Genomic DNA, 15,931 nt, shown 5'->3' with positions numbered 1-15,931 from the left:
CCCCCTCCAAAAACGTTTTGTGTGTGGGGAGGGGACTTCTGCTACTAGTCCTAATGCTACTTGTTGATGTTGCGCCCCGTGATTCAGCCAGGATTAAACAATAGACTGCTGCAACCTTGGTTGGCTGAACGCGATATGCAACATCCGGGACTAGAATTCCTGTAGGCATTAGCCACTGTAGCATGATGGTGGAAAATGGTGTTTCATAACAAAAGTACACATACTTTCCCCATTTGTCCCCTGCCTTCTCACCATTAAATCCAGTTAAGGAGGAAATCGACGAAGCGGCCTGAGTGGAAAATGTTTTATGTACAAAATGGTCCACGGGGGATACGAGTGTATAGACTGTTGCATGCATTCTCTTTAAGATGGAACAACTCAGTATAGCCATCTACCGGCCTTTGGGCTACATCCCATTCCAAATGCACCACCTTTGAGTGCAAGTTCGACTATTTAATCTCGTGCATGTTAGTTACCATGCCAACCCAGTGGTCAGGTGTGTCGTGCTGCGCTGCTAAAACTTGGAAGCAATGGCTAAACACTGATAAAGGTCAATGACAATTTGTTGTTGTTTTGGCTCTGTACGCCAGAACTTTGGATTTGAAATAATACAATGACTGAGGTTATAGTGCAGACTGTCAGCTTTAAGGGTATTGTCATCCATATTGGCCAACAGGCGCAACCAACCGACGGGGTCAGGTGGGGAGGGGGGGTTAACTTGACAATGTCACAGAAACTTGCGGGAAGAGTTCAGAACAACAATGACAAAAACTTTATACAAAAAAATATATATACCACCACCCAACAGGGTATGTGCCTGTATGTGGGGTCAAGTGGGGGAGCCTCTATTGTTTGTAGAGAATTCTCATCAAATCAAATGTATTTATATAGCCCTTCATACATCAGCTGATATCTCAAAGTGCTGTACAGAAACCCAGCCTAAAACCCCAAACAGCAAGCAATGCAGGTGTAGAAGCACGGTGGCTAGGAAAAACTCCCTAGAAAGGCCAAAACCCAGGAAGAAACCTAGAGAGGAACCAGGCTATGAGGGGTGGCCAGTCCTTTTCTGGCTGTGCCGGGTGGAGATTATAACAGAACATGGCCAAGATGTTCAAATGTTCATAAATGACCAGCATGTTCAAATAATAATAATCACAGGCAGAACAGTTGAAACTGGAGCAGCAGCACGGCCAGGTGGACTGGGGACAGCAAGGAGTCATCATGCCAGGTAGTCCTGAGGCATGGTCCTAGGGCCCAGGTCCTCCGAGAGAGAGAGAGAAAGAAAGAGAGAAAGAGAGAATCAGAGAGAGCATACTTAAATTCACACAGAACACTGGATAAGACAGGAGAAGTACTCCAGATATAACAAACTGACCCTAGCTGTTGGAGGCTGAGACAGGAGGGGTCAGGAGACACTGTGGCCCCATCCGATGATACCCCCGGACAGGGCCAAACAGGAAGGATATAACCCCACCCACTTTGCCAAAGCACAGCCCCCACACCACGAGAGGGATATCTTCAACCACCAACTTACCATCCTGAGACAAGGCTGAGTATAGCCCACAAAGATCTCCGCCACGGCACAACCCAAGGGGGGGGCGCCAACCCAGACAGGAAGATCACATCAGTGACTCAACCCACTCAAGTGACGCACCCCTCCTAGGGACGACATGAAAGAGCACCAGTTAACCAGTGACTCAGCCCCTGTAATAGGGTTAGAGGCAGAGAATCCCAGTGGAAAGAGAGGGGAACCGGCCAGGCAGAGACAACAAGGGCGGTTCGTTGCTCCTGAGCCTTTCCGTTCACCTTCACACTCCTGGGCCAGACTACACTCAATCATATGACCCACTGAAGAGATGAGTCTTCAGTAAAGACTTAAAGGTTGAGACCGAGTTTGCGTCTCTGACATGGGTAGGCAGACCATTCCATAAAAATGGAGCTCATAGGAGAATGCCCTGCCTCCAGCTGTTTGCTTAGAAATTCTAGGGACAATTAGGAGGCCTGCGTCTTGTGACCGTAGCGTACGTGTAGGTATGTACGGCAGGACCAAATCAGAGAGATAGGTAGGAGCAAGCCCATGTAATTCTTTGTAGGTGAGCAATAAAACCTTGAAATCAGCCCTTGCCTTGACAGGAAGCCAGTGTAGGGAGGCTAGCACTGGAGTAATATGATCAAATGTTTTGCTTCTAGTCAGGATTCTCATGCATTAGTAGATAAGGCGTTGTGTAGATGGGCTCTTCTGTTATGTGTACAGGTAGATGGTGAGATGAAGGAGGGCCAGATAGTGAACGCCATCCACCTGGAGTCTATTGCTAAGTTGTCTGACAACTTCAAAGCTCAGTGGAATGAGGAGGGAGACGTCATGGATGAACACCTCAGTGTCTCAAGACAAGTCACCCTGCAACTCTGCTTTCCCGTTACTTTGGCTAACAGTTATATTTACTTATATTTTATGTTTGTTTCTCTGTCTGTTTCATTTTCAGGTTAGAAACATCCAAACTTAGACTTGAGGAGCACATTACATTGATCCCTAAACATAAAATTGAGAACAGAGAAATGGAGAAAGATCAAACAACTCCATGAAAATAATATGTAAGTAATATGGTCCATTTGATCATATTAGGCTATAATCTCCATCATGAGGTTTGTGTAGTATCAAAGTAAATTATTTCACTATGGACAGCATTAACCATCTGACTTAGTTAAAAATATAAAGTTTGAAAAGGCAAAATAATTATGTTGAAAACTTTTCTCAGAGCTTTTATCTCATAGTTTCGTTTTTATGTACTGATCATAAAGAGAATGGCATGTAGAATAGTGAGAATAGTTTCTTACATAATTTGCACTCCGTGTCTCATAGTTATTGCAGACCTGTTTGAAAGGAATATGGACAATCTGCATGGACAGCTCAATAAAGAACAGAAGAGCATGTAAGCAAGGTCCTCTTCAGATAGACAACTTATCAGGATAAGGTAAGACCCAGATGCAGACCGTGTCGAAGTAACAACGTTTACTACAGCAACCGGACGGCAGCCAGGCTCAGGTCAGGCAGAGGTCAAAAATCCAGATGGGGCAAAGGTACAGGACGGCAGGCAGAATCAGGGTCAGGCAGAGTGGTCAGGTTCAGGACAAGCAAGGGTCAAAAACCAGGAGGGTGCGCAAGAGCGGCTGGGAAAAACCAGGCGCTGACAGAACAAACACTGGTAAGCTTGACAAACTGGCAACAGACAAACAGAAAACACAGATATAAGTACACAGGGGATAATTGGGAAGATGGGCGACACCTGGAGGGGGGTGGAGACAAGAACAAAGACAGGTGAAAGAGATCAGGGCGTGACACAACTCTCCCAACAAATCAAATCAAAGTTTATTTGTCACATGCGCCAAATACAACAGGTGTAGACCTTACAGTGAAATGCTTACTTACAGGCTCTAATCAACAGTGCATAAAAGGTATTAGGTGAACAATAGGTAAGTAAAGAAATAAAAACAACAGTAAAAAGACAGTGAAAAATAACAGTAGCGAGGCTATATACAGTAGCGAGGCTATAACAGCAGCGAGGCTACATACAGGCACCGGTTAGTTGGGCTGATTGAGGTAGTAGACTTGGCACTCTGGTACCGCTTGCCATGCGGTAGTAGAGAGAACAGTCTATGACTGGGGTGGCTGGGGTTTTTGACAATTGTTAGGGCCTTCCTCCGCCTGGTGTAGTGGTCCTGGATGGCAGGCAGCTTAGCCCTAGTGATGTACTGGGCCGTACGCACTACCCTCTGTTGTGCCTTGCGGTCGGAGGCCGAGCAATTGCCATACCAGACAGTGATGCTCTCCATGTTGCAGCTGTAGAACCTTTTGAGGATCTGAGGACCCATGTCAAATCTTTATTAGTTTCCTGAGGGGGAATAGGCTTTGTAGTGCCCTCTTCATGACTGTCTTGGTGTGTTTGGACCATTCTAGTTTGTTGTTGATGCGGACACCAAGGAACTTGAAGCACTCAACCTGCTCCACTACAGCCCCATCGATGAGAATGGGGGCGTGCTCGGTCCTCCTTTTCCTGTTGTCCACAATCATCTCCTTAGTCTTGGTTACATTGTGGGATAGGTTGTTATTCTGGCACCACCCGGCCAGGTCTCGGACCTCCCTATAAACTGTGTCATCATTGTTGGTGATCAGGCCTACCACTGTTGTGTTGTCTGCAAACTTAATGGTGGTGTTGTTGTGCCTGGCTATGCAGTCGTCGGTGAACAGGGAGTACATGAGGGGACTGAACACGTACCCCTGAGCGGCTCCAGTGTTGAGGATCAGCGAAGGGGAGGTGTTGTTTCCTACCTTCACCACCTGGGGGCGACCCATCAGGAATCCAGGACCCCAGTTGCACAGTGTGTGGTTCAGACCCCGGGCCTCGAGCTTGATGATGAGCTTGGAGGGTACTATGGTGTTCCTATGAAAGGTACCCGATTCGTTGGACTTACGTGGATTCCTGGATGCACAGATCTTCTGGATTAGACGGGGTACTGAAGAGAAAGCAGCGAGATCTGGCTATGGCTATTTCTTCATTTTATGGGATGAGATCCGTTGTACATTTCCACCCAACCTAATTATGCTCTGAGTGGACATTTAAGAGTACATGTGCCCCTTATTGTTTTTTCAAGATGTTCCAACGTTCGTAGATGACCCTCAGGGTCATATAATAACCAGGGTGGCTGTAGAGTGGGCATAAGTTCAACACTCATGAGTCAATGTCCTGTCTTTTGTCTTTTTCATAGCCTGAGAGAGAGAGAGAATATATTACCTAGTTATCACAGCTGCACACTATGGAGCACATTATATTGATAAATGCCTAAAATTGTATGTCATTGTCTTTCATAAATGTTGCAATACCGAATGTTGAAACGTTGTTAAATCATATTTGTTACTATGGTATACATTGAGTGAAAGGGTATACATTGAGAGAGAGTAATATTACACACTTAAATGATAGATCATCATTCACACACACAGCCCTGTGTGTGTGAAAAGGCTGTATTGCCTTTTGATTTCCGACAACCTCGCGGATAAAACACCTTCTGTTTGACTTATGCGCCCCCCACACATTCTCTGGGGGAAATACATTCTGAATAGAGAGGATTCTGTGCACGTTAGTGCCCAAGTTAGTTTCAAACGCCCAATTGAAGAGACCGAAAACCCTTTGTTTTGAAACACACACACACACACGCACGCACACGTCTTTCTGCAAAGCCTTTTTTCTCCGGGTCATGCTTGGTGATAGAGCGAAAAGACATATTCCTTTCGTTAAAAGGTGAGATACAATTTTAAAGCCATTTATTTCATTCTAAATCTTTAGTATAGACCTTGGATCCATGGATCATCACTGGAGGCTTCGTGCACTGGATCATCCCGCAGGTGTAATGTTTGGATGTACCGATCCTGTGCAGGTGTTGTTACACGTGGTCTGCCACTGCGAGGACAATCATCTGTCTGTCCTGTCTCCCTGCAGCACTGTCTTAGGCGTCCCACAGTACGGACATTGCGATTTATTTCCCTGGCCACATCTGCTGTCCTCATTCCTCCTTGCAGCATGCCTAAGGCACGTTCACGCAGATGAGCAGGGACCCTGGGCATCTTTCTTTTTGGTGTTTTTCAGAGTCAGTAGAAAGGCCTCTTTAGTGTCCTAAGTTTTCATAACTGTGACCTTAATTGCCTACCGTCTGTAAGCTGTTAGTGTCTTAATGACCGTTCCACAGGTGCATGTTCATTAATTGTTTATGGTTCATTGAACAAGCATGGGAAACAGTGTTTAAACCCTTTACAATGAAGATCTGTGTCAGGGTTTACCAGAATTGGACCCAGAAGCAGACCAGGACAAGGTGAGTATAAATATGGTGAATATTTATTAATCAATGAGAACGTGGAGGTAGATAGTTCCGGGTGGAGGAGCGGGCAGCGGAGGTGGGTTGATGGGAGTGGATAGGCAGATTCAATGGATAACAACACATTGGCGACTAGCAGACAGGGATGGGGTATGGGTTCTGGGTGAATGGCTGTAGACAAAACAAACGGCGGTAAGTTAAAGGCAAGCAAGACGTACAAAACAATAAAACAAAACAAAACAAACTCTATAAATTGGAGGCTGGTTCGTGGGCACAAAATACTGTTCATGGCTAACGATCCGGCAGGGAATGGATGTCAGGTCAGAGCTTTTGAAGGGGAGAGGTGATGATTAGGACAGGTGTGCAGATTACTGATGGGATACAGGTGCGGGTGAACATCGATCTCCCAACAAGCTAATTCGCCCGGCAACCAGACAGGGTGCGTTCCAGGACACCGGAAACACACTCCAGGACAGAAACACAGGCAAACACAGACTCAGGAAGCGGGATTCGTGACAATCTGTGAAGTTATTTGGATTTTTACAAATTATCTTTGAAAGACAGGGTCCTGAAAAAGAGACGTTTCTTTTTTTGCTGAGTTTATATATATAAAAAAATAAAAATTAAGTGACGGATTGCACAATAAAGTCAGAGACTTATTTCCATTGTGGTCCCTATGTTTTACTTTACTACATATAAAATGACATAGATACAGACACATTGCAAAGATAGAGTCAAAAAAATGCTCAACTATCAGAAGAGTATGATGGAGTTAAAGTACAATTGTTACAAGCTTGTATGGCTTGTAGCTTATTCTTTAGATATTTGAGGCTGCTCCCCGCTAACAGTTATTGTGCTGACGTTGCTTCCAGAGGCAGTTTGGAACATGGTAGTGAGTGTTTTAACCGATGACAGATGATTTTTACACGCTATGCGCTTCAGCACTTCAGCACGGCTGTCCTGTTCTGTGAGCTTGTGTTGCCTAACACTTGCCACTGAGCCTCCAAGGCGTTTCCACTTCACAATAACAGCAGTTAAAGTTGACTGTGGCAGCTCTAACAGGGCAGAAATTTGACGAACTGACTTGTCGGAAAGGTGGCATCCTACAACGGTGCTGCGTTGAAAGTCACTGAGCTCTTCAGTACAGGCCATTCTACTGCCAATGTTTGTCTATGGAGATTGCATGGCTGTGTGCTCGATTTTATACACCTGTCAGCAACGGGTGTGGCTGAAATACCAAAATCCACTAATGTTGAAGGCGTACTTTTGTATATATCATGTATATATAGCCTGTATAAAGGAAGAGAAGCCTAACCCCAGAGAGATTGGTCAAATGGCCCTTACCACGGTGCTTCCGGTTTGAGTTTCTGCCTATAGGAGGGGAGGAGCAAGATGGAATCGTGGTTCGATTTGCCGAATGGAGGGCCTTTTTGCATTCCGGAAGGTAGTATAACAATGGTCGAGAGTTTTAGCAGAGCAAGTACAACAATCACTATGTTGTAGAGAGCAACTAAAGTTAAAGTAGAGAGCAACTAAAGTGAGACAAAGAATTACATCAACACAACTGTTGTTAGAAAATCTAAACACAAATGAAAGTCATATCAGATGGTACACACTTGTAATTTTTATTTCAGAAAATCTCATTTGAACAACATTTCTGACAGTTTTCACAATAGTCAAATCTAGCTAGTCAAGTCCTTGTTTTGTATGTTTTAAAATTACAGTCCAATAAAATTATATAGATCTAATCAACACTTTCATTGTTATACATTTACAGGCATTCTATGAGCATGCATGAAACAAATTCACAATTTCACTTGCTTACTATTCAACAGTGTATTTCCACAACAGAATTTATGGGGAAAAGGCAATATAATTTCCATTTAAAAAACGTACAAGCAAAATAATTTAAATGCATCCACTTGTAACGATTAATATTAGGTTATAGTGAACCATTGTATGTGCCTCTGGGCGTATGCACGTGTTCAGAGTTTTTGGCACATTAGATTTAGCTCAAGAAAACTAAACTTAAACTATTGGACAATCCAGAGACCTCAATCGATTTCAAAACAACAACCAAGGATATCGGCGATTAAAGCAATCAAGGACGTTGAGCATAAAATATTAAAGAGTGAATATGTTTATACACAACATGTATAACAGCCTCAATGAGGAACAGTACATCTTAGGCCTTAGACAACAACATTCAAGTGTACACAAGCATCAACACAATAACATTCAATAATTTACAACACATATATGGAGCTTTATAGATTATAGACATACTGTATGTGCGTAGGGTGATTGTTTTCCCACCTTAGTTGCATAAATATAATAAAATCTTCCTTCTCCCTGTGAGATGAACTCACACCATCAACCCTGCACGCAGCAGTCATCATACTACCATACTCAGAGGAGTCAGTAAAGACTATTGTCCATATGTCTATTGCACAAAACCTTCTGAATTGATAGGTGGATATTAATCCCCACATCCCTCTATAATACTTCTAGTGGCCGTTGCCGCCTTCTGACAGAATCCGGCTAGGTTCAGTAAACCTGGCAGTGAGAAGGTAGAAGAGGGCAGGTCCAGGTACCAGGGCCAATAGAGGCAGGTCCTGCTCCAGTTTATCCAATCGGGAGATGGAGATGATGCCATACGCATGAAGGAGCCAATGACTGAAGAGCACCACCAACCTCTTCTTCTTGGCAATGAGATTCTTGAAAGACTATGGATAGGAGTAAACAAATAGGAAATTGGATATGTTCTAATGAAATGATGTTGACTGATTGATCATAAATGTTAAGTAAATATAAAATAAGGAGTTTCTTACCTGTATTTCTGAGGCTGACATGTACACTGCCAGGGTAACCAGAGACAACACCAAAATAATGTATGGAAAAGCATAATCTGAAATAAACAGAAAATACCAAAGTCATTGGAAGTCTGGAGAAGTTCACTTTTGGATTTTGCTTTTGAATGGGAGCGCTTGCTGTTAACACTCACATTTGATTTGCTCTGAGCAAAAATTGTTTCCCCTCTGGAGGCATTCCCGTATTAGTTTTTTCCCCCATGTTTTGTCCGTGTATTTTCCTACCACTAGCTTGTTGCAAGGCAGAAGAATTCAGAAACAACCTCTTTGGTGCTCCACCCATGCAAAATATTGGACTTATTTTTGTTTAATTATAAAAGGACTAGTTTTGCATTTCTTAATTTTTAATAGTTTTGCATTTCTTAATTTTTGAAGGGCTAGTAAAGTATTAGAAAGACTGGAAAGATAGGCTGGTGAGTCAAAGGGCAATCATTTAAAGAAAAATATTTAACCTTTATTTAACTAGGCAAGTCAGTTAAGAACAAATTCTTATTTACAATGATGGCCTACCAGGGAACTGTATCACTGCCTTGTTTAGGGGCAAAATGACAGATTTTTACCTTGTCAGCTCGGGGATTCGATCCAGCAACCTTTCGGTTACTGGCCCGACGCTCTAACCACTAGGCTACCTGCTGCCCCACTAGGCTACCTGCCGCCGCCAAAACCCCTGGGTTCAAATCCGCCAATTCGCTGGATTTGAACCCAGGTCGACTCTGGCATCCATGTAAGCCTGGTTCAGCTACTCTAACGTGTCACTAGTTTCCATGCATACTCCACAAATATTTATAGTCGTCCTGAAGAGAAAGGGATTTGTTGCTTTTTAAAGGCAGTCGCTCTTTAAAAGAATGCATTTCACATAAATCAATTATGTAACAAGCAATACTATATAAATGCAAACTGGACTTAACCTGACTAGACCGAACCTGACTGGACCCTCATCTGAAAGCATACTCACAGAGGAGGCCGCCTCCCACAGCTTGCAGGACTGTCAGGATAGGGAAGAAGTAGAGAGCAGCGTAGATGCTCTTGAAGCGGTCAGATTTCCCCAGACCACAGGCAATCTTTTTGACCAGGAGTGGACGCAGGAGCATCATGAAAACCAGACAGAAGGCGTAGTAGATCAAAACCATAGTGTACCTGCGAACACAATATGATAAGCCATGTTATTCAATTAACAAAACAGCTCACATCACACTGTGCACAATGCTCTGAACATACCAACCAATTTCATTTATACCATGGCATTGTTGAATACTCGTTTCTGAATGGCTTGAAGAGCATTCTAGAGCGTGCATTATTTCCCTATAACGCACAGTATATCATCACGGCAGAATTTAATGGCTATAGCTTTTGAAAGAAAAAGTCACATTGAAAAAATTATTGACATGTTGAAATCGACTTTCATAATAGCAAGCTAGGACTGATGGTTTGGTTAGCTAAACTACGGCAACTACTGTAGCTATCGAGAAAAACTTGCTAGCTACTTCGGTGGATGTTGAACACATTTCTACCTGCAAATGAACACATTTCTAGCGGCAAATGTGTTAAAATTACAGCCATGGTATAAAAAGGACAATCAACTTAGGGCTCTATGCTTTCTCTGGAAAATAATGCAACTCCGTTGAAGGTTAGTTCCACTCTGCTAGCACGTTGTGGAATACACCTTCCACGTCGTTCATTATTTTTCAATAGAAGGCATAGCCCCTTGCTGATTATCTCTTACATGTTCAACTCATTGCCAATTCATATCAGTTCATTAGGAGACAGTTGAGACAGAGATTGAACTTAATACTGGACTAAAAAGCTATTTCAACAAGCTTTGGGTCCAGGACTAGCTGTGAAAGCAGCCCTACAAGTACAAAGTGTATAGGTCCAATTCATGACGTGGACAACATAGGCATAGGCTACTCACAGGGGAAAGACTGCTTCCTGTGTGCAGTGTAGAGTTGTGACATAGTCTGGGCTGGGGTTGTACAGCATGGTGTACCAGTCTGACAGCATCTGGACTCTGCAGGACCTGATAGACAGCAGACCCACTGGGTCGTTGACCAGTAGAGTCAGCACAGCCGCAGCGCTGCACTCAAACAGGGCAGTTATGTGTTGGAAGAGGGCACTGGAGCTGCAGAAAAATATACATTATATCAGAAACATTAAAGCGAGTTACCAAGTAGGCTACTACAGGACAATGTTAAAATCCTCCTTTCAAAAAGCACCGCCGCAGTAAATGTCACAATATTGGCCATGGGTTATGGTGACCAAATACATCATTGTTATGTCTGCAGTAATTTGGCCTGAATGTGAGGCATTACCTTTTCTTTCCAGAATACCACTCAATGAAGAACCAGTGTAGAACCAGTGGCAGCATTGCCATGAAGCCCAGGTACAGCCAGTCATAAAGTTCAGGGGATTCTGTACACTTCTCACAGATCTTCTGCATGCTAGTCCTCTCTCCTCTGGGACATACCTGATCATTCAACTACATTTTAGTGTGTGGGCATAGCCTACTACTAGGTTACGGAAACATAACTAGTGTTACAGTAGCTACAGTAGAATGCCATTTCAACAGCCTTGCTAGATCGATGACGTTTGTTAACATTCAGCTGGAGCTACTCACCCCACATTCTCCATCAAAGGAGCCATTTATTAACGTCTTGCCGCAATACAGTCCCGGACAAGTTGAACTCATAGCTACTGCTGTAATGAAGCCAGGGGTAAGTAATACAACAAGACAGTTATTGACAATACTGCAGACGTCTATATGTATTTTAGCATAATAGCTAGCTAACAACTAACAAGTAACGCTAGCTAATAGTTAGCTAGCTAGAACAGCTAACTACCTAACGTTAGCTAGCTATAGTGGCTTGTCTGGCTTAGGCAACAGGACGTTAAAGCCATCATTGTGCAGACAATGTAGCCACATACCCATGTTATTAGTCAACCTCCATACGATTAAGCGTTAATACATTACTTAGTAGAATATGTTTATGACGTATCCAACGATTTAATTTCTGCTAAATCAAACGATCAGCCGGAAGTTGCTTCTTCATCTATTATAATATTATGGTAATCCGCAAATAAACGTTAGAAGTACATGCCGCCACCTACTGTACTGGAGTGTCTAGTCAATCACAGTTTACAGACTAAATACATAAAGAAACAAACATTAAGAGAAACTAAACCCTCCTATCTTAATCCTGTACTACTAAGAAAATAAAAACGAGCCCTTCTAACAAACCCTCCCACATTCCTCAAATCCCTTCCAACCCCCTCATCCCCATCCAACCTCAATAATCCTGCACATCAATCCTCTTCCACATAGGCCTACCAGTACTTACAATACAACAACACATGCTTCACTGTTTCATCAACCACTCCATACACAAACCATTTGCATGCTTGCCAACCAGATATAATGAAGAGTTCAATGTACAATGTCCTAGACGCAGTTGAGCAGACTCTCTTCCTTCCTTGTCTGACCCTTGAATCTTGGTCCACCAACCTTTCTTTGGAAGGCATATAAATGCAGGTCCTTGGGCTCTGTCGCACCGTTTCTATCATAATGGTCTCTAATATCGCATCACCTCTAATATGAATTATATCTTGTTTTAAAGCCCTTTGGGCTACCTGGTCTACTATTTCACTCCCAAGTAGACCCAGCAGAATCTCACTACTACACCCAGTACCGAAGGCTTCTGCTAGAGATCCCAAATTGAGCAAAGTGGACAAATGCTGATCAAATGTTAAAACACATGATGATTAAAATGTATTTATTTTATATTATTTTACAGACACACAATATGTTCATATAATATAGAAGATCAGATAAACATGTTCCAATTAGCCTATGTGTCATGAGTAGGGTAGATAGAGAGAGGTCATGAGCTCCTGAATTCTTCTGCAATTTTTTTTTATCAGAGTTGGATAAACATAGATAAACTTGGATTTTTTTCACAAAGGACTTATACAGGATACTACCCTCTACTACAAAACCTTCACTCCAAATCCAAATTCTAAACCTACAAACTTGATTTTGGACAAAATTACCCAGAATGATTCTTACTACTAAGGACTATCAAGAAAACACTGGCAAACCAAAACCTGCAGAATAAACACAGTAGAAACCTGGAAATACCATCCAAACAAAAACTGAGTGAGTAATGTTCAGTCTGAAGCTACCTCTGAAGCCAAAAAGTAAAATATAATAACCTTTAGGTAATTTTGGTATATAAAGCTAAGTTAATAAGCCTACTAAGCTACCTTGGAGCTGTTGTCAGAGGACAGACTAGAGTCTCCCAGCCGCATCATGATTCATACGTGCACAAACGACATAAGGGGCCAGCAGGAAAGGGTGGACAGCACTCAAGGGAGTGATTGAAAAAGCTTATTCCACTTTCCCTAACACACGAGTGGTCATCTCCACCCTGCTACCACAGAAGTACGTTCACCCTGCCACCATACAACGGGTGAATGCAAGCATGTCCTGGGACTGTGCCTCAAAACCTAGTAAAACTGACTATCCTACCGATCCTCGACTTCGGCGATGTCATCTACAAGATTGCTTCCAAAACTCTACTCAGCAAACTGGATGCAGTTTATCACAGTGCCATCCGTTTTGTCACTAAAGCACCTTATACCACCCACCACTGCAACCTGTATGCTCTAGTCGGCTGGCCCTCGCTACATATTCGTCGCCAGACCCACTGGCTCCAGGTCATCTACAAGTCCACGCTAGGTAAAGCTCCGCCTTATCTCAGTTCACTGGTCATGATGGCAACACCCATCAGTAGCACGCGCTCCAGCAGGTGTATCTCACTGATCATCCCTAAAGCCAACACCTAATTTGGCCGCCTTTCGTTCCAGTTCTCTGCTGCCTGTGACTGGAATGAATTGCAAAAATCGCTGAAGTTGGAGACTTTTATGTCCCTCACCAACTTCAAACATCTGCTATCTGAGCAGCTAACCGATCGCTGCAGCTGTACATAGTCTATCGGTAAATAGCCCACCCATTTTTACCTACCTCATCCCCATACTGTTTTTATTTATTTACTTTTCTGCTCTTTTGCACACCAATATCTCTACCTGTACATGACCATCTGATCATTTATCACGTTAATCTGCAAAATTGTAATTATTCGCCTACCTCCTCATGCCTTTTGCACACAATGTATATAGACTCCCCTTTTTTTCTACTGTGTTATTGACTTGTTAATTGTTTACTCCATGTGTAACTCTGTGTTGTCTATGCTTTATCTTGGCCAGGTCGCAGTTGCAAATGAGAACTTGTTCTCAACTAGCCTACCTGGTTAAACAAAGGTGAAATAAAAAATAAAAAAGACTTATGGAGGTCTACAAAAAAAATTCTGAGGTCTTGGCTGATTTCTTTTGATTTCCATGATGTCAAGGAAAGAGGCACTGAGTTTAAAGGTAGGCCTTGAAATACATCCCCAGGTACACCTCCAATTGACTCAAATGATGTCAATTAGCCTATCAGAAGCTTCTAAAGCCATGAAATCATTTTCTGGAATTATCCAAGCTGTTTAAGGCACAGTCAACTTAGTGTATGTAAACTTCTGACCCATTGGAATTGTGATACAGTGAATTCTAAGTGAAATAATCTGTAAACAATTGTTGGAGAAATTACTTGTGTCATGCACACAGTAGATGTCCTAACCGACTTGCCAAAACTATAGTTTGTTAACAATTTGTGGAGTGGTTGAAATACGAGTTAATGGCTCCAACCTAAGTGTAAACTTCCGACTTCAACTGTAGATTGATTGGTTGTATAATCTTATGCTACACAAAGATCAAACATACATTTTTCTAAACTAATCCAATCTGTAAGTAGTTGGACTTTATTTTGTACCCATTAACTGTTACCGAGATGTTTGTTCCAGTTTAGTAGCTTTAAGTAGTCCCATTATTCAATCTTCCATACTATGGCAGACATTCTGAATGCAGGTAGCGGGTGATTAAAAGTACCAATTGTTGAACATCCTCACTCTGGCTGGATTCCAATAGGAATTACATATCACTTTGCAAACCAGCATTATGTGACTTGCAGGCCTGATGTGGCCTGTAAACCTGGAGTTTCCTAACATCAGATTTTATGATATATGCAAAATTGTCATACAAATATATTTTTTAAAGGCTAATAAGGCTGCTTGAACCATTTATAGAGGGTTCCAGGAAGAACACTTCAAAGAGAAAATAATTATCTGCAAAACACTTCATAGAGAGATAACCATTTACAGGGGATTCTATGAAGTACCCTACATAGTGTAGCACCGAAAAGTGTTACCCTATGGGAACAAAATGAAGAACCCTATATGTTTCTAGCACCTTTTTTCCCTAAGAGTGTACAAAACAAGTTGTGAGTTGAATTTTGTTTTATTGGTGATCAGTTGATAAATAATATTTTTACTTTTCAAACATTTAGAGCACCTGCTCTTTCCATGACATAGACTGACCAGGTGAATTCAATTGAAAGCTATGATCCTATATTGATGTCACTTGTTAAATCCACTTCAGTCAGTGGAGATGAAGGGGGAACAGTTTAAATAAAAAAATGTTTTACCTTGACACATGGATTGTGTATGGGTGCCATTCAGAGGGTGAATGGGCATGACAAAAGATTGAAGTGCCTTTGAATGGGGTATGGTAGTAGGTGCAATGCTGCTGGAGTTTTCACACTCAACAGAAAATAAGGTCTGAGGTTAACACAGGTTTAAGACAACTTATACATTTTGTTCTATGAGATAATATCAGTCAGTTAACATGACCTTTATGAATTATGAAGCCTTTTTGTGCTTTATGTGATTTTGACTACATAAATCCTTAAAAATGTACTAAGTGACGTTAGCTGATGAAGATTCTCTCATGTGTTTACCACAGACCTTTATTTTTGGCGTTCATTCATTTCCCCATAGGTTTTGGCCAAGGAGCCATGGCGGTGTTAGTGCCTACAAAAAGACGTCATTACTATTGCTGTCTATGTTGCCAGAGGTTTTATCAGAGATCAAGTCCCTACTCACAATGCTTTCTGAATTGAATAGTATCCAAAGTAATACAATTAACAAGCAAATTTGTGTCCTCAAAGAATGTCTTGAAAACATGGAAATGGAACCCAAAAAATAGATACTTTTGCACATTGGCCACCAGAGGATGCTCCTTACTATAACTCTGAGATGAATACC

The 15,931-nt window shown here is 42.2% G+C and overlaps 1 protein-coding gene across 3 annotated transcripts; it reads right to left on the bottom strand.

Annotated features, from left to right (window-relative positions):
• Nucleotides 1-7,472: 7,472 nt before the first annotated feature.
• On the bottom strand, nucleotides 7,473-11,796 carry LOC115146043 (JNK1/MAPK8-associated membrane protein). Of its 3 annotated transcripts, none has more exons than XM_029687804.2 (7): nucleotides 11,707-11,796; nucleotides 11,353-11,432; nucleotides 11,048-11,202; nucleotides 10,651-10,857; nucleotides 9,694-9,875; nucleotides 8,700-8,776; nucleotides 7,473-8,594 (listed from the first exon to the last, which is right to left on the bottom strand). In XM_029687804.2, the coding sequence occupies exons 2-7, from the start codon at nucleotides 11,422-11,424 to the stop codon at nucleotides 8,376-8,378; spliced, it is 912 nt and encodes a 303-aa protein (XP_029543664.1). In that variant the 5' UTR covers nucleotides 11,425-11,432; nucleotides 11,707-11,796; the 3' UTR covers nucleotides 7,473-8,375. The 3 variants fall into 3 exon arrangements, with proteins under 3 accessions (XP_029543664.1, XP_029543661.1, XP_029543662.1); XM_029687801.2 differs by having other exon boundaries at nucleotides 11,661-11,790; XM_029687802.2 differs by having other exon boundaries at nucleotides 11,353-11,429; nucleotides 11,661-11,790.
• Nucleotides 11,797-15,931: the final 4,135 nt, after the last annotated feature.

Source organism: Oncorhynchus nerka, linkage group LG18, assembly GCF_034236695.1.
Source record: "Oncorhynchus nerka isolate Pitt River linkage group LG18, Oner_Uvic_2.0, whole genome shotgun sequence".
Taxonomy (NCBI): Eukaryota; Metazoa; Chordata; class Actinopteri; order Salmoniformes; family Salmonidae; genus Oncorhynchus; species Oncorhynchus nerka.
The sequence above is the reverse complement of the archived record's forward strand: the minus strand, read 5'-3'. Positions and strand labels throughout refer to the sequence as shown.

Excerpts from the sequence above, each read along its gene's own strand:
- LOC115146043 (XM_029687801.2), bottom strand. Across the intron at positions 10,858-11,047 it reads TGGTATTCTGGAAAGAAAAG|CTCCAGTGCCCTCTTCCAAC; the intron begins GTAATGCCTCAC and ends ATTTTTCTGCAG. Across the intron at positions 8,595-8,699 it reads TGTCAGCCTCAGAAATACAG|TCTTTCAAGAATCTCATTGC; the intron begins GTAAGAAACTCC and ends TCCTATCCATAG.